Source organism: Bubalus kerabau, chromosome 5 (assembly GCF_029407905.1).
Source record: "Bubalus kerabau isolate K-KA32 ecotype Philippines breed swamp buffalo chromosome 5, PCC_UOA_SB_1v2, whole genome shotgun sequence".
Lineage (NCBI taxonomy): Eukaryota > Metazoa > Chordata > Mammalia > Artiodactyla > Bovidae > Bubalus > Bubalus kerabau.
In genome coordinates, this window is record NC_073628.1 from 27,915,533 (window position 1) to 27,930,432 (window position 14,900).

Consider the following 14,900-nt stretch of genomic DNA (forward strand, 5'->3'; position numbering starts at 1 on the left):
CCAAAAGCATGAACCATGAAAGAAAAAAAATGATAAATTGGTCTTTATCGAAATTAAAAAACTTTAGCCTTTAAAACATTACAGAAATAAAAAAAAAAACCCACAGGTTGGAAGTGAATATTTTCTTCCAAAGTTTTTATCCAGAAATGTAAAGAATTTTTAAAATTCAAAAATAAGAATACAACTTTTCCAGTTTTTTAAATGGTTAAAATGTTTGAGCAAAAGATAATAGAGGATTATGACTGGTAAGCATATGGAAAAAAGACTTGCATTAGGAAAGTTCAATTTTTAACCATAATGAGATCTTACCAAAAAGTTAATATTAAAAAGATCCTATACTGGCTTCCCTGGTGGCTCAGATGGTAAAGTGTCTGCCTACAATGCGGAAGACCCAGATTCGATCCCTGGGTCGGGAAGATTCCCCTGGAGAAGGAAATGGCAGCCCACTCCAGTATTCTTGCCTGGAAAATTCCATGGACTGAGGAACCTGGTAGGCTACAGTCCATGGGGTTGCAAAGAGTCCGACACGACTGAGCAACTTCATTTCACTTCACTTCATACTAAGTTTACAAGGATGTGAAACAATAGAAATGCTCACATACTGCTTTTAAGAATGTAAAATCATATATGAACTTTGTAAAACAAACTGGCAATTTCTTAAAAAGTTCTATCACTTCCATTTGATGGAGTACTTCTTGTACATACATATTTATAGCAGCTTTGGAAATCCAGAAATCCATCGTCAGATGTGTGGAGATAGACAAAAAGTGTTTTATTCATATAGTGGGATACTACTCAACAATAACTAGGGATCGAACTTCCAATATACAGAAAAATAGGCATTAATTTAAAAGTACACTTATTGAAAGAAACCAGACACAAAGGAGTACATTCAATATGATCTGTTTATATAAAACTCTGCAAAATACAAATAATAATATGTAGTAAAAGAAAGAAATCAGTAGTTGGGTGTAGATAGGAGGGATAGGAAAGAGCAGTGATGAATCTTTTTGAGAAAATTGTAATATTCTACATAAAATAATCTATATGATGATGGTGGCCACTCAGGTATCTGTTGTTTTTTTCTTTTTTTAGTTCAGAAAAATTTACCCTTAAAAATGCATTTAGTTTTATGTATATAATACTTCAGTGAAATTTACAGGAGGAAAATCGCTCCATTGTTTGCAGAAAAAAATCTTTTGTAATTCAGATATATAGCCTTTGAAGACTGCAAATTTATTTAGCTAGATACAAACTTAGTAGATTACTTTTAGCTTTTTGAAATTCTCTGTTATTTATTTGAAATTGCAAAAGGAGGGGATGAAAAATATATGCTAATCTTATGGCCAAGCATATAAAAGTATCTAATGAATGCTGTTGGACAAAGTTAAATAATTTATGATTGGAGGAAAGTTTCAAGTTTATGTAACATGCAATAAATTGTTATTCATGATAATGCCTTGCTGTTATATAGTGCTAGAGGACGTGTACATAGCTTTCACAAATGTCTCATCTTCATAATAGACTGTTAATAGAAGTGTTAATAGTTTGGGAAGATATCTATTTCTGTTTTACACATGATTTCAGGCTCAATGAGATGTTACATAATTTGTTGAAAATCACTTAGCTGACAAGTGCTAGAGGACCTGGAATTCAGAGTAAAGCTTCTGGGCCTAACTCTCTGCTGCTATGGCAAACTACTTCCCTTTAAAATATACTTTTGTTGTCTGGTCTGTTTCCACCTCTCCGGTTAAAAACTTTTTTTTTTTTTTAACTTTATTGATATGTATTCTTAATAGCATTTGAGTTTCTTTTCATGCTGTACTTTTAAACACTGGTTCAGCTGTATTGTGGTATTAACCACAAACATTCTTGGGGATTCATGAAGTGACCAAAGAGCGATTATAATGCCAGGGAATAAGAACACTTTGAACAAACATACTTTGAGTTCTATAAAGTAATAACAGTTGCCAAGAATTTTTGTAGTTTGACAAGTTGTCAGAATTTGTTTTAATTTGTCCATTATGGCATTTTTTAGATTAAATAAACTTGAAGATACTGTTATACTAATTAAAGGAAAAATTGAAGAAGTTCGTCTTCCTGTAGAAAAAGTGGATGTTATTATATCCGAGTGGATGGTAAGTGTTTGCACACAGAACTACTTTTATTAATTTTTTTTAAAGGCAATGAATGAAGTAGCAAGTATTATGCATTTTATTATATTTGATAAAGGGCAGAATGATAGCATTATTTTAAAAATAGCTACAGTGTTTTTAAGGTAGTTTATTCTGCAGCGGCACTTATTTACTGGCAATTTGTAATCTTTAAGAGAATAAATTATCTTTTTTAATTTTAAAGTCTTAATATTACTTTCTAGATTTGTTGAGACCTATGTTTGCCTAAAAGCCTGCCAGGATTCTTTAAGGATTTACTAAGACTGTTCATGTCAAAATAATGTGATGTTGCTACTGTTGTCATATCGAATAGCCTATCTTTCTGATCTCTTTACTCATGTGTCCTATACCACATAAAGTGAAAGTGAAAGTGAAGTCGCTCAGTTATGACTCTTAGCAACCCCATGGACTGCAGCCTACCAGGCTCCTCCATCCATGGGATTTTCCAGGCAAGAGTACTGGAGTGAGTTACCACTGCCTTCTCCATGAGTTATTGAAGTAAAGTCACTCAGTCGTGTCCGACTCTTTGTGACCCCATGGACTCTAGCCCACCAGGCTCCCCCATCCAAGGGGTTCTCCAGGCAAGAATACTGGAGTGGGTTGCCATTTCCTTTTCCACCTATGCCACATAAAATAGTATTTATTGGCATTATTAAAATAATGAAATAAAGACATATTATTATATAGCTTTATAGTTTGCTTTTAAAACCACAAATCAAGGTCAGAGTATTTAAAGTGTCTGTAAAGTAAAATTAATGGTATTTGTCAACTGATTTGACCTGTTGATACGCCACTTCTGTTAAGACTAGTATATAGTAGTTCTGGATAGCCATTTGGAAAGTGTTAAGGTTTTTTTTTTTAAAGAAAGTGTATTTGATACCTGTATTTTAATTAAGTGAATTTATCAAAATTTCTTGAATGAGTTTTGCTTTGTAATTATCTATAACTTTTGAATAACAATTCTAGCAAAATAGCTAAAATTAGAGTGCTTTTGCAATGTTCAGATTTAATGTCGTGATTTCAGTTCAGAGCCTATGACAGTCACTGTTGTTGGCAGTTACTCTTTTGCATCTGAAACAGTATGTTGAGTTTTTTCATGCTAAGGTTGGCTTCTAACAATTCTTGATCATAATACCCTTGTTCTTCTTAACCAAGTAATGTGTATCTGTAAGTACACAGTACTTACAGTAAGTAATCGGTACTCTGATTTCCCTTAAAATTGAGTGAGAAGTAATTTAGTTATATATAACTGAAAGTTATATATATATATAAAGTTATATATAACTAAATTATATATAATTTAGTTATATATTACAGTAAGTAATAAGTACTCTGATTTCCCTTTAAAATTGAGTGAGAAGTAATTTAGTTATATATAACTGAAAATCTAACATCTCTTTAAAGACCACAAAAAGGTGCTTTGGAAAAAGTGCATTTGAGGCATCTGCTTGACAGCAGCTTTAAGTAGTTTGTACTAAGTGTTGCCTAATGTAGTCCTTATTTCTCTACGGATCATTTTATTTTTCTTGGGAAATGCATCTTTTAAATTACCCCAAATTACACTGTAAGCAAACTAAAAGATAGACCTTACTAAAACTTCCTGTCACCTCAGTTAACTAGCTGGTAGTTCTTGGCCAGGCTAGCAGAATTATCCTTCTGGATATTGATGTTTCAGGAACTTTGATTTTGAAACTTGAAGCACTGTCTAGAAGTATTGTCATTCAGTCGCTCAGTCATTTCTGACTCTTTGCAACCCCACAGACTGCAGCACACCAGGCTTCCTTCCTTAACTGCGGGAGTTTTGCGCAAACTCTTGCCCATTGAGTTGGTGATGCCATCCAACCATCTTGTCGTCTGTTGTCCCCTTCTCCTCGTGCCCTCAGTCTTTCCCAGCATCAGAGTCTTTCCCAGTGAGTCTGCTCTTTGCATCAGGTGGCCAAAAGTATATGACTTTCAGCTTCATCATCAGTCCTTCCAATGAATATTCAGGACTGATTTCCTTTAGGATGGACTGGTTTGATCTCCTTGCAGTCCAAGGGACTCTCAAGAGAAGTATTAATATGAAATTGAAATCTTAGAACCAGTTGGTATAATAACAAAAACCTAGCTAGGTTGAGTGAATTTATGAGATTGTCACAGTTATGATGTGAGCTTTATGGAAAGGTGTGCTGGTCTTGGGCTTGTTTCCCTAAGACTCATTTTACACCCTTCTGTTTTCTGCTGTCTGATGGAGAAGGGCTAACACTGGCTTTTCCTCGGCTCCTGTAACAGCCAACTTCAGCTGGGCTTGGGAAGTCTAATGGGAAACACTAATGGGAGATTTATGAAAGGAGAAGCCAGGGCATTTTCTTTTTTTTGTCTCTGGTGGTGTTGCTGGCAGAAATTGTTTGTTTTGTGGCTCCAATTCCTACCTGACAAACCACTCATAATTCTAGCGTCCACTGTGTGACCCTGACCCTGGGCCCTTGTTGCAGTACTTTTTTATTTTGGGGGTTTGGTCAGGAATGATCTCTGCTTCTATCAGGAAGGCAGCGTCACTGAGCAATACTGAGTCACTGGAACCCAAGATGAAAAGGTGCATTCTGAGATGCTTTCGGAAACCCTTCAGAAAGGGAAAAAAATACATATGTCCAGCATGTGATGGCTAAGAAATTTCTTTTTCTCTGCACAAAGGTGTAATTTTAGACTTTGCATTATCTTGCTGTCAGCCTTTGCTTGTATGCATCAGTGAGGGTGGTGTCTAGTAGATTTGTTAAACACGTTAGAAGGAGCATTAGACACTGTAACTTACAGCAGTTATAGAGTCATCTTTGTGGCTTGGCAATATCATTTATAATATATTCTAGATCCTCTCCTAACTTTGGTACATATACTAGAATTTCTGAGCCTGGATGCTGGAAAATTCTAATTACGTAGTTAAACAAGAAGCAAGTATGCTTCCTAAAATACATCCAACATTTTTTCAGATCAGATCAGATCAGTCGCTCAGTCGTGTCCGACTCTTTGCAACCCCATGAATCGCAGCACACCAGGCCTCCCTGTCCATCACCAACTCCCGGAGTTCACTCAAACTCAAGTCCATCGAGTCAGCGATGCCATCCAGCCATCTCATCCTCTGTCGTCCCCTTCTCCTCCTGCCCCCAATCCCTCCCAGCATCAGAGTCTTTTCCAATGAGTCAACTCTTCGCACCAGGTGGCCAAAGTACTGGAGTTTCAGCTTTAGCATCATTCCTTCCAAAGAAATCCCAGGGCTGATCTCCTTCAGAACGGACTGGTTGGATCTCCTTGCAGTCCAAGGGACTCTCAAGAATCTTCTCCAACACCACAGTTCAAAAGCATCAATTCTTCAGCGCTCAGCCTTCTTCACAGTCCAACTCTCACATCCATACATGACCACAGGAAAAACCATAGCCTTGACTAGACGAACCTTTGTTGGCAAAGTAATGTCTCTGCTTTTGAATATGCTATCTAGGTTGGTCATAACTTTCCTTCCAAGGAGTAAGCGTCTTTTAATTTCATGGCTGCAGTCACCATCTGCAGTGATTTTGGAGCCCAGAAAAATAAAGTCTGACACTGTTTCCACTGTTTCCCCATCTATTTCCCATGAAGTGGTGGGACCGGATGCCATGCTTCGTTTTCTGAATGTTGAGCTTTAAGCCAACTTTTTCACTCTCCACTTTCACTTTCATCAAGAGGCTTTTGAGTTCCTCTTCACTTTCTGCCATAAGGGTGGTGTCATCTGCATATCTGAGGTTATTGATATTTCTCCCAGCAATCTTGATTCCAGCTTGTGTTTCTTTTAGTCCAGTGTTTCTCATGATGTACTCTGCATATAAGTTAAATAAACAGGGTGACAACATACAGCCTTGACGAACTCCTTTTCCTATTTGGAACCAGTCTGTTGTTCCATGTCCAGTTCTAACCGTTGCTTCCTGACCTGCACACAAATTTCTCAAGAGGCAGATCAGGTGGTCTGGTATTCCCATCTCTTTCAGAATTTTCCACAGTTTATTGTGATCCACACAGTCAAAGGCTTTGGCATAGTCAATAAAGCAGAAATAGATGTTTTTCTGGAACTCTCTTGCTTTTTCCATGATCCAGTGGATGTTGGCAATTTGATCTCTGGTTCCTCTGCCTTTTCTAAAACCAGCTTGAACATCAGGAAGTTCATGGTTCATGTATTGCTGAAGCATGGCTTGGAGAATTTTGTGCATTACTTTACTAGCGTGTGAGATGAGTGCAATTGTGCATTAGTTTGAGCATTCTTTGGCATTGCCTTTCTTTGGGATTGGAATGAAAACTGACCTTTTCCAGTCCTGTGGCCACTGCTGAGTTTTCCAAATTTGCTGGCATATTGAGTGCAGCACTTCACAGCATCATCTTTCAGGATTTGAAATAGCTCAACTGGAATTCCATCACCTCCTCTAGCTTTGTTCGTAGTGATGCTTTCTAAGGCCCACTTGACTTCACATTCCAGGATGTCTGGCTCTAGGTCAGTGATCACACCATCGTGATTATCTGGGTCATGAAGATCTTTTTTGTACTGTTCTTCTGTGTATTCTTGCCACCTCTTCTTAATATCTTCTGTTTCTGTTAGGTCCATACCATGTCTGTCCTTTATTGAGCTCATCTTTGCATGAAATATTCGTTTGGTATCTCTGATTTTCTTGAAGAGATCCCTAGTCTTTCCCATTCTGTTGTTTTCCTCTATTTCTTTGCATTGATCACTGAAGAAGGCTTTCTTATCTCTTCTTGCTCTTCTTTGGAACTCTGCATTCAGATGCTTATATCTTTCCTTTTCTCCTTTGCTTTTCGCTTCTCTTCTTTTCACAGCTATTTGTAAAGCCTCCCCAGACAGCTTTTTTGCTTTTTTGCATTTCTTTTCCATGGGGATGGTCTTGATCCCTGTCTCCTGTACAATGTCATGAACCTCATTCCATAGTTTATCAGGCACTCTATCTATCAGATCTAGGCCCTTAAATCTGTTTCTCATTTCCACTGTATAATCATAAGGGATTTGATTTAGGTCATACCTGATGGTCTAGTGGTTTTCCCTACTTGCTTCAATTTAAGTCTGAATTTGGCAATAAGGAGTTCATGGTCTGAGCCACAGTCAGCTCCTGGTCTTGTTTTTGCTGACTGTATAGAGCTTCTCCATCTTTGGCTGCAAAGAATATAATCAATCTGATTTCGGTGTTGACCATCTGGCGATGTCCATGTATAGAGTCTTCTCTTGTGTTGTTGGAAGAGGATGTTTGTTATGACCAGTGCATTTTCCTACTTAAACCCAAGTTGTTGAAACAATGATTTTTAAAGCCATGTTTTCTTGGACCAGCATTTTAGAATTAAAATACCTTGCATAGAATCCTGTCTTCGGAAGTTTCTTTTTTTTTTTTTTTTGTTACATATAGCAGTAGGGATTCAAAAATTAGAATAATTCAAATTTAAACTATGGCATAGTTCTTTTTTTTTTTCTTTTTAAAAGTATTTTGAACCAGAAAGAACCAAAAAGAAAAAAAATGTACCTTGAAGAATTGGACACAGATGTTTAATGAACTTGTAATCCAATATAGCAATGTAGGCATCATATATTGTAGAGGTGTACATCTCTTTGCTTTGACTATGGTCTGCTGTTTCATGGCTTAATTTAGATATGTTTTTTGTCTGCAGCTGTTCATGAACTTTGCTTTTATTTTGCAAGATGTTCTCAGATAAGAATGTGTTTTTAAAACCCAAATCATTGTTGTTATCATGTCATTTAATAAACTTGCCTCTTAGATTTACAAATTTCCATATTTAGGCCTCTCTTTACTTTTACTTTTTCATTTTTATTGAATGAAATTTCTATTTGATAAAATTGTTATCGGTTAAATAGAAAGTTTAATTTCTATAGGATGTTACTATGTATGCCTATGAATATCTGTTCTCATATTTTACATTTTACTGTACCAATAGAGCCATTCTTTATGACCTCTCATTTCTGATGGCCTAATATTGCTGTTCAAAGTAAGCATCCCTGATTCTTGTCCTATGAGCCAGTAAGCCCAGATAGACTGATTTGATGTTGTTGTTTGCCATCTAAGTTTTCAGCATGGTCTCCTTACAAATATTTACATAGATAAGATCCTGGCACTGCATAATACAATTGCCAGAGATGAATCTTGTTTGGACATGTTATTTTCTGTCATCAGGACCATCAGCAAAATTATAGATTAGGTGAACTTTAAGTTACCTTGTCACGATCACGTACTGTATACGTTCAAATTGTCCTTTGTAATTTTTCTGTCCAGGCTTGCTTTTCACAGAAGTGACCTAAAATTTTCTCAGCTTTCCCATCCCATTTCACCAGCAGCAGTGTCTGTGTAATGTGCATGCATGTGCCGCCCACGCCCACAATGATGGGATATCTTTCGTTCACATTTAATACTCTTTATTGTTGGTAAATAGCTTTTCAGGCTTTTATCACTTTAGACTTGATCACTTAGAAACATGACTTGTCATTTGGTTTATCAACACTGTAGAATCTGGGCCGTGAAGCGTGTCATAGGTTACATTTTCAACTGTTGGAATGTTTTTGTTGTTTTTAGTTTGGTCTGGCAGTGAAGCCATGCCATGTCAACCAACTGCCATGAAGATTAGGTGGCCTCTCCTGATTTGTCTTCTTACCTTAAATGATGTAATAATAATTATGTAAGTAGTTTAGTAAGTTATATAAGCTAAATTAATCTTAGTGTTAGGGAAAGTATAAGAGATTGATTCGCATCACAAATTTTTAATCATACAGGTACATTTTTGCCTTTCCAGTCGTTGATAAGAAATATGCTTATGACCTGAATTTAAGGATTTGTTTAGTCTTCTTTTTTCTCTTTTATGTATATAACCCTGAAAATTTTAAGCAAAATAAAGTTGTCTATGTCTAGTATGTATTTTGTTTACTTAAGAGTAGACATAATCTAATGTCCAGTGGTTCAAGATAAGGAAATGTAAGATGTAACTTTCAACTCTATATTCTCTGGTCAGTTTTTTCCCTTATTTTTCTTATTTTTTTTTTGTTGTTCCATCAGAGAAAAAGTCATTTTTTTATTGCCCGACTTCTGGTATTTTTTAAAAATCAATCAATATGATAATTAAAAAAACAAATGCTTAATCACTTTAGTTGTGTCTGACTCTGTGCAGCCCTTTGGACTGTAACCTGCCAGGCTCCTCTGTCCATGGGATTCTCCACATAAGAATACTGGAGTGGGTTGCCATGTCCATGTGTCCTGCATTGGCAGGCATGTTCTTTACCATTGGGAAGCCAATAAATGCTTCAAAATAAAAAATAAGGTAAATTGTTACATAAAATTAATTGTAAAACATGTTCTTTTGATTACAGAGACTACTGTTGTTTTACTGTCCTTTATTTCTCTTTCTAAAATCATGTTATTTATATTTTTGACAAATAATTTGTCTTTTAATGGAATATACTGATGATGAGAGAAATATGTGTTAGCAGATTGACTTATTTCATTTAATGTGTTCTACCTTCCCTGTCTGGCAACCTGCCACAATTTCTGCACGACTCATTTCAGACATCATCTCACCTGTGCAGCTTTCCCTTTTTGCCCCTTGATCACATAAAAAATCTCTTTCCCCCTTTCTTTGCAATCTAGTTTAAGCTTCTATTATATACTTTTACAGTGTGTTAGAATTAATTGTTGATAAACCTTTCTCCATTCTCTGAGATTGGGAACCAGGTTTTACTTGATATGGTCAGAATTTGTCAAAGGGATCAATATAAGTAAATGATGAGAGAATATATAAGAGAACTTTTCCAGATAGAAATTCCCTGCCACAGACACAATCTTATTTATAATTTTCTATATATCAGAGGAAGGCACAGATGAGACAGAGTTAAGAATATTTATTGCTCTAGAGTCAGACCACCTGAATTCTTGGTGCTCTTTTGCTGCATCTTGGTTTGTTACCTTGGGTCTATTACTGAACCTGTCTGTGCCTCAGTTTCCTTCTCTCTAAAATGAAGACAGCAATAGTACCTACTTTATATGGATTTTGTGAGGATTAAATGAATTAATACATGGAAATTTCATAAAACATTCTGGCACATAATAAGATCTCAGTAATTAGCCATTCATTTTGAAAGTTGTACAAACTTTTAAGGACTCTTTAAAGAATGAGCTGCTTGAGTAGATTATTCAGTTAATAAAAGCTGGAAATGATAATATATGTGAAATCAGGAATATTAATACTTGAGGGAAGAACATACTTGGTGCTTCTCTCTTGGCTTTTGAGCCCTTTGTAAAAGCAGGAGACCCTCTATTTCAATGGCTAGTATTTACTAATTGACTCTGCCTATAATGAATGCAAAGAAATACAAACATCAGCTGATGAATGTGGATTACTGGGGTTGGGGTTTTTATATTTTTCTTCATATTAAAATGTATTATATGTCTATTTCAAGAATAATTCTGAGTTTGCTGCTTTGTAAATAAATTAGAGACAGTACTAATATTACATAATGATTTCAGGTAAAGTATAAAATACACATTCAATAGGCTTTTTTTTTTTAGTATTTTAAATATTAACAGAGAAATAGTTACAGTACTTGAATGCTGAATCGAAAATTGTCGTTTGTAAGTATTTTTTTTCTTTATTCTGAATTAAGAATAAAATGAAAACAGTAAAAATATAATTAAGAATAGGCCTCTTATGTTCAATTATTTCAGTTTTATAATCTTTATATATGTCCTTACTTGCATTCTTAATCACTCCCCAGCCTCTCCTTTATTTAATCTTAATATTTGTTTAAAGTTTAGATCCCACTCTGCAGCCATTTTATTTCTTACTCTAGAGAGGAGGCTGTTTTGTAATCTTGAAAGCTATAGGAGAAATTTAACACTTTGGGGCTTGAGACCAAATGTAAGTGAAAATATTTAGTCCTTTAAGCAAAGTGTTTATATTGAGACACTTACGTATTGTGGATAAAGGTTTTGCTTTTGAAATATATTTTAGATGTTTTATGTCTCTTTCATCAAAGTTCTGAAAGTTGCATTTACCAAGAGATTCTGTGCTCATATATGATATATGATTGATTTGATTGGATTTATTTGTTTTTGGCTCTCCATAATTATCTGTGCCATGTTGGATTCTAGTTGTGCTTAAGTCCTTTATGCATTACTTAAAAAAAAAAAAGTTTGCTCAATAAGTTGTAAATTATTCTAATTATGAAGGTAAAGGGCATAAGTTACTCAGAAGTATGAATCAACTGTCCTTACAAAAATTTTTCAGTATATTAGCTAGAGAACAGGAAGTTTTTGTTAATTTTGATTTCAAACTCTAAAATTGCATAGCAATTTAAAACATTTTTTTTCCAATAATACTGTTTACCTCTGCCAGGGAATGAAAGTAAGCTCCTAAAATTTAACAGTTTGGATTTGCAAGCAGATGGGTGTTCATTACAAGCTCTGTTTCATGTAACTGAGTTGGCTCAGTCATAATTATTATAATAATCAGTATGAAGTGGTTCTACTAAAGAATTATCCTGGGACAGATATTTGATTCATATGCCATGAGTAATCATATAAATTCCACCAGTTTATAATAAATAATCTTGATCCAGTGCTTCACAACATGGCTTTAGAAAACCCCTAATCATGTGCTTGAGAAATGACAAATTATATCTGTATGAAGCTTCAAGGGGGGCATCATTATTATTTTTATGGAGTGAAATACAAAATTCTCACAGATTCTTAAGATAAAACACCTGCCTTCCGTACTTTTTTGAGCCCTTGCAGAGCTGATTTTAGTTAAGTATTCCCTAATTCCTTGGAATTTCAATTCATTCTCTTGAGCTATTCTTAGTACTTCAAGGGACAAGTTAAAGAAGCCATGATTTTCAATACCTTAGAAGGTGGGTCATAGAGGATCTTTCTGTGATTTATGTCCAAGAGTGTTCTGCTTATGTTTCTCTCAAATAGTTTTATAGTTTCTGGTCTTACATTTAGGCCTTTAATCCATTTTGAGTTTATCTTTGTGTATGGTGTTAGGAAATGTTCTAATTTCATTCTTCTACACATAGCTGTCCAGTTTTCCCAGCAGTACTTATTGAAGAGACTATGTTTTCTCCATTGTCTTAATATATTCTTAGCTCCTTTGTCAAAGACAGGGTGCCCCTAGGTATGTGAATTTATCTCGGGGCTTTCTGTCATGTTCCATTGGTCTGTATTTTGTTTTGCGCCAGTACTGTACTCTCCTGATGACTGTAACTTTGTAGTATAGTCTGAAGTCACGAAAACCAACTCAGTTCTTCTTTCTCAAGATTGCTCTGGATATTTGTGGTCTTTTGCAATTCCATACAAATTGTGAAATTTTCATTCTAGTTCTGTGAAAAAATGCCATTGTAATTTGATAGGGATTGCATTGAATCTATAGATTGGTTTGGGTAGTAGTCATTTTTACGATATTGATTCTTCCAATCCAAGAACATCATATGTCTGTCCACCTGTTCATTCGTGTCTTATAGTTTTCTGTATACAGCTCTTTTGTCTCCATAGAGGTTTATTCCTCAGTTCAGTTCAGTCACTCAGTTGTGTCCGACTCTTTGCGACCCTATGGACTGCAGTACTCCAGGCTTCCCTGTCCATCACCAGTTCCCGGAGCGTACTCAAACTCATGTCCATTGAGTTGGTGATGCCATCCAACCATCTCATTCTCTGTCGTCCCCTTCTTCCACTTTCAATCTTTCCCAGTGTCAGGTCTTTTCCAAGGAGTCAGTTCTTTGCATCAGGTGGCCAAAGTATTGGAGTTTCAGCTTCAGCATCAGTCTTTCAGGTGAATATTCAGGACTCATTTCCTTTAGGATTGACTGGTTGGATCTCCTTGCAGTCCAAGGGACTCTCAACAGTCTTCAACACAACAGTTCAGAAGCATCAATTCTTTGGCGCTCAGCTTTATAGTCCAACTCTTCTCCTAGGTATCTTTTTTTGGTTGTTGCAGTGGTGAGTGAGTTGATTTCCTTAATTTCTCTTTCTGATTTTTCATTGTTAGTGTCTAGGAATGCAAAGGATTTTTGTGTACTGGTTTTGTATCCTGGGACTTCACTATATTCACCTATTAGCTCTAGTAATTTTCTGATAGTATCTTTAGGGTTTTCTCTGTATAGTATCATGTCATCTGCAAACAGAGTTTTACCTCTTAAAAAAATTGCAGCCAAGGAAGGCAAAAAAACAAGATAAAAAGGCAGCCCTCAGAATGGGAGGATATAATTGCAAATGAAGCAGTTGACAGAGGATTAATCTCCAAAATATATAAGCAGCTCATATAGCTCAGCAACAGAAAAACGAACAACCCAATCAAAAAATGGGCAGAAGACCTCAACAGACATTTCTCTGAAGAAGACATACAGATGGCTAGTAGACACATGAAAAGATGCTCAAGATTGCTCATTATTAGATAAATGGAAATCAAAACTACAACAGTTTTAAATGAGCTTATAGCTCATTTCAGCATTTTCTTCTATAAAATTTCTGTTCATTTCTTTTGCTTATCATTCTGTTTGTGACTTTTGTCTATTTTTTCTAAAAGAGTTTCTTATGTGTTATAATTATCAAACTGTTACTTGGACTACTCTCATATCTTTTGCTTCTCTTTGTTTTGAGGCACATAATAGAATGTTTCTTTCTGTCTCCTTTGAAGTTAGGTATGGCCCTGTGACTTCCCTGATCCCTGAGGGATTATAATAAGCAATGTTTCTTGTCAATCTGTCGTATCAGAAAGAAGTCTGTTTTGGTTTTAGTTGGTTATTTGGGTGTTTGTTAATGCAGAGTAACCTAGCTTGTTTTAACAGATACATTATTCTCTATCAATTATATTTGTTGGCAGTGTGTGGCTTGTCATTTCTCTCTTTTTTTGGTGTAATTTGATGAATAGACATTCTTAACTTTGTGTTTCAAATTTATCAAACTTCTTTATGGTTTGAGTTTTTTGTATCTTGTTTTAATAAATCTTTCTAAAGTTACCATTGTATATTTATTAGACTTCTCCACTTTCCATGCCTGTTCACCTCTTTCATATTTTCTAATGTTTTGGTTTTCTGAACTGCACTCTGGATAATTTTTCAGTCCACATGTTTTTTTCTGAAGTTATTTTTCACCATCTGTTAAACTCATCCATTTTTTATAGCCTCTTCTCTAGATATTTTTTTTAATTGAAGGATAGTTTGATTTACAATATTGTGCTATTTACAATATGTGTGTTATTTACAATATTGTGTTACTTTCAGCATGGTGATTCATGATTTTTGCAGATTATATTCCATTACAGGTTATTATAAGATAATGGGTATAATTCATCTGTTATATAGTATTTCCTTGTTGCTTATATGTATCTGGTGGCTCATACGGTAGAGAATTTGCCTGCCAATGCAGGAGACCTGAGTTCGATCCCTGGTTCAGGAAGATCCCCTGGAGAAGGAAGTGGCTACCCACTCCAGTATTCTTGCCTGGAGAACTCCATGGACAGAGGAGCCTGGCAGGCTACAGTTCATGGGGTCACAAATAGTTGGACTGGACTGAGTGACTAACACTTCACAATTTGTACCTGTTAGTCTGTACCCCTAATTTGTCCCTTCTCCTTTTTCTCTCTCCTTTGGTGATTACCAGTTTGTGAGTCTATTTCTGTTGTACATGTACATTCATTTGTGCTATTTTTTAGGTTCCACAGATAGAT

At 35.5% G+C, this 14,900-nt stretch overlaps 1 protein-coding gene across 7 annotated transcripts in view; it reads left to right on the top strand.

The window, feature by feature from the left end:
• PRMT3 (protein arginine methyltransferase 3) overlaps window positions 1–14,900 on the top strand; it is a 153,342-nt gene that overhangs the window by 45,864 nt on the left and 92,578 nt on the right. For all 7 annotated transcript variants that reach the window (XM_055581347.1, XM_055581348.1, XM_055581346.1 and 4 more), the window contains exon 10: window positions 2,039–2,138. In XM_055581347.1, the coding sequence (XP_055437322.1) occupies window positions 2,039–2,138 (100 nt within the window). The remainder of the gene's footprint in view (window positions 1–2,038; window positions 2,139–14,900) is intronic.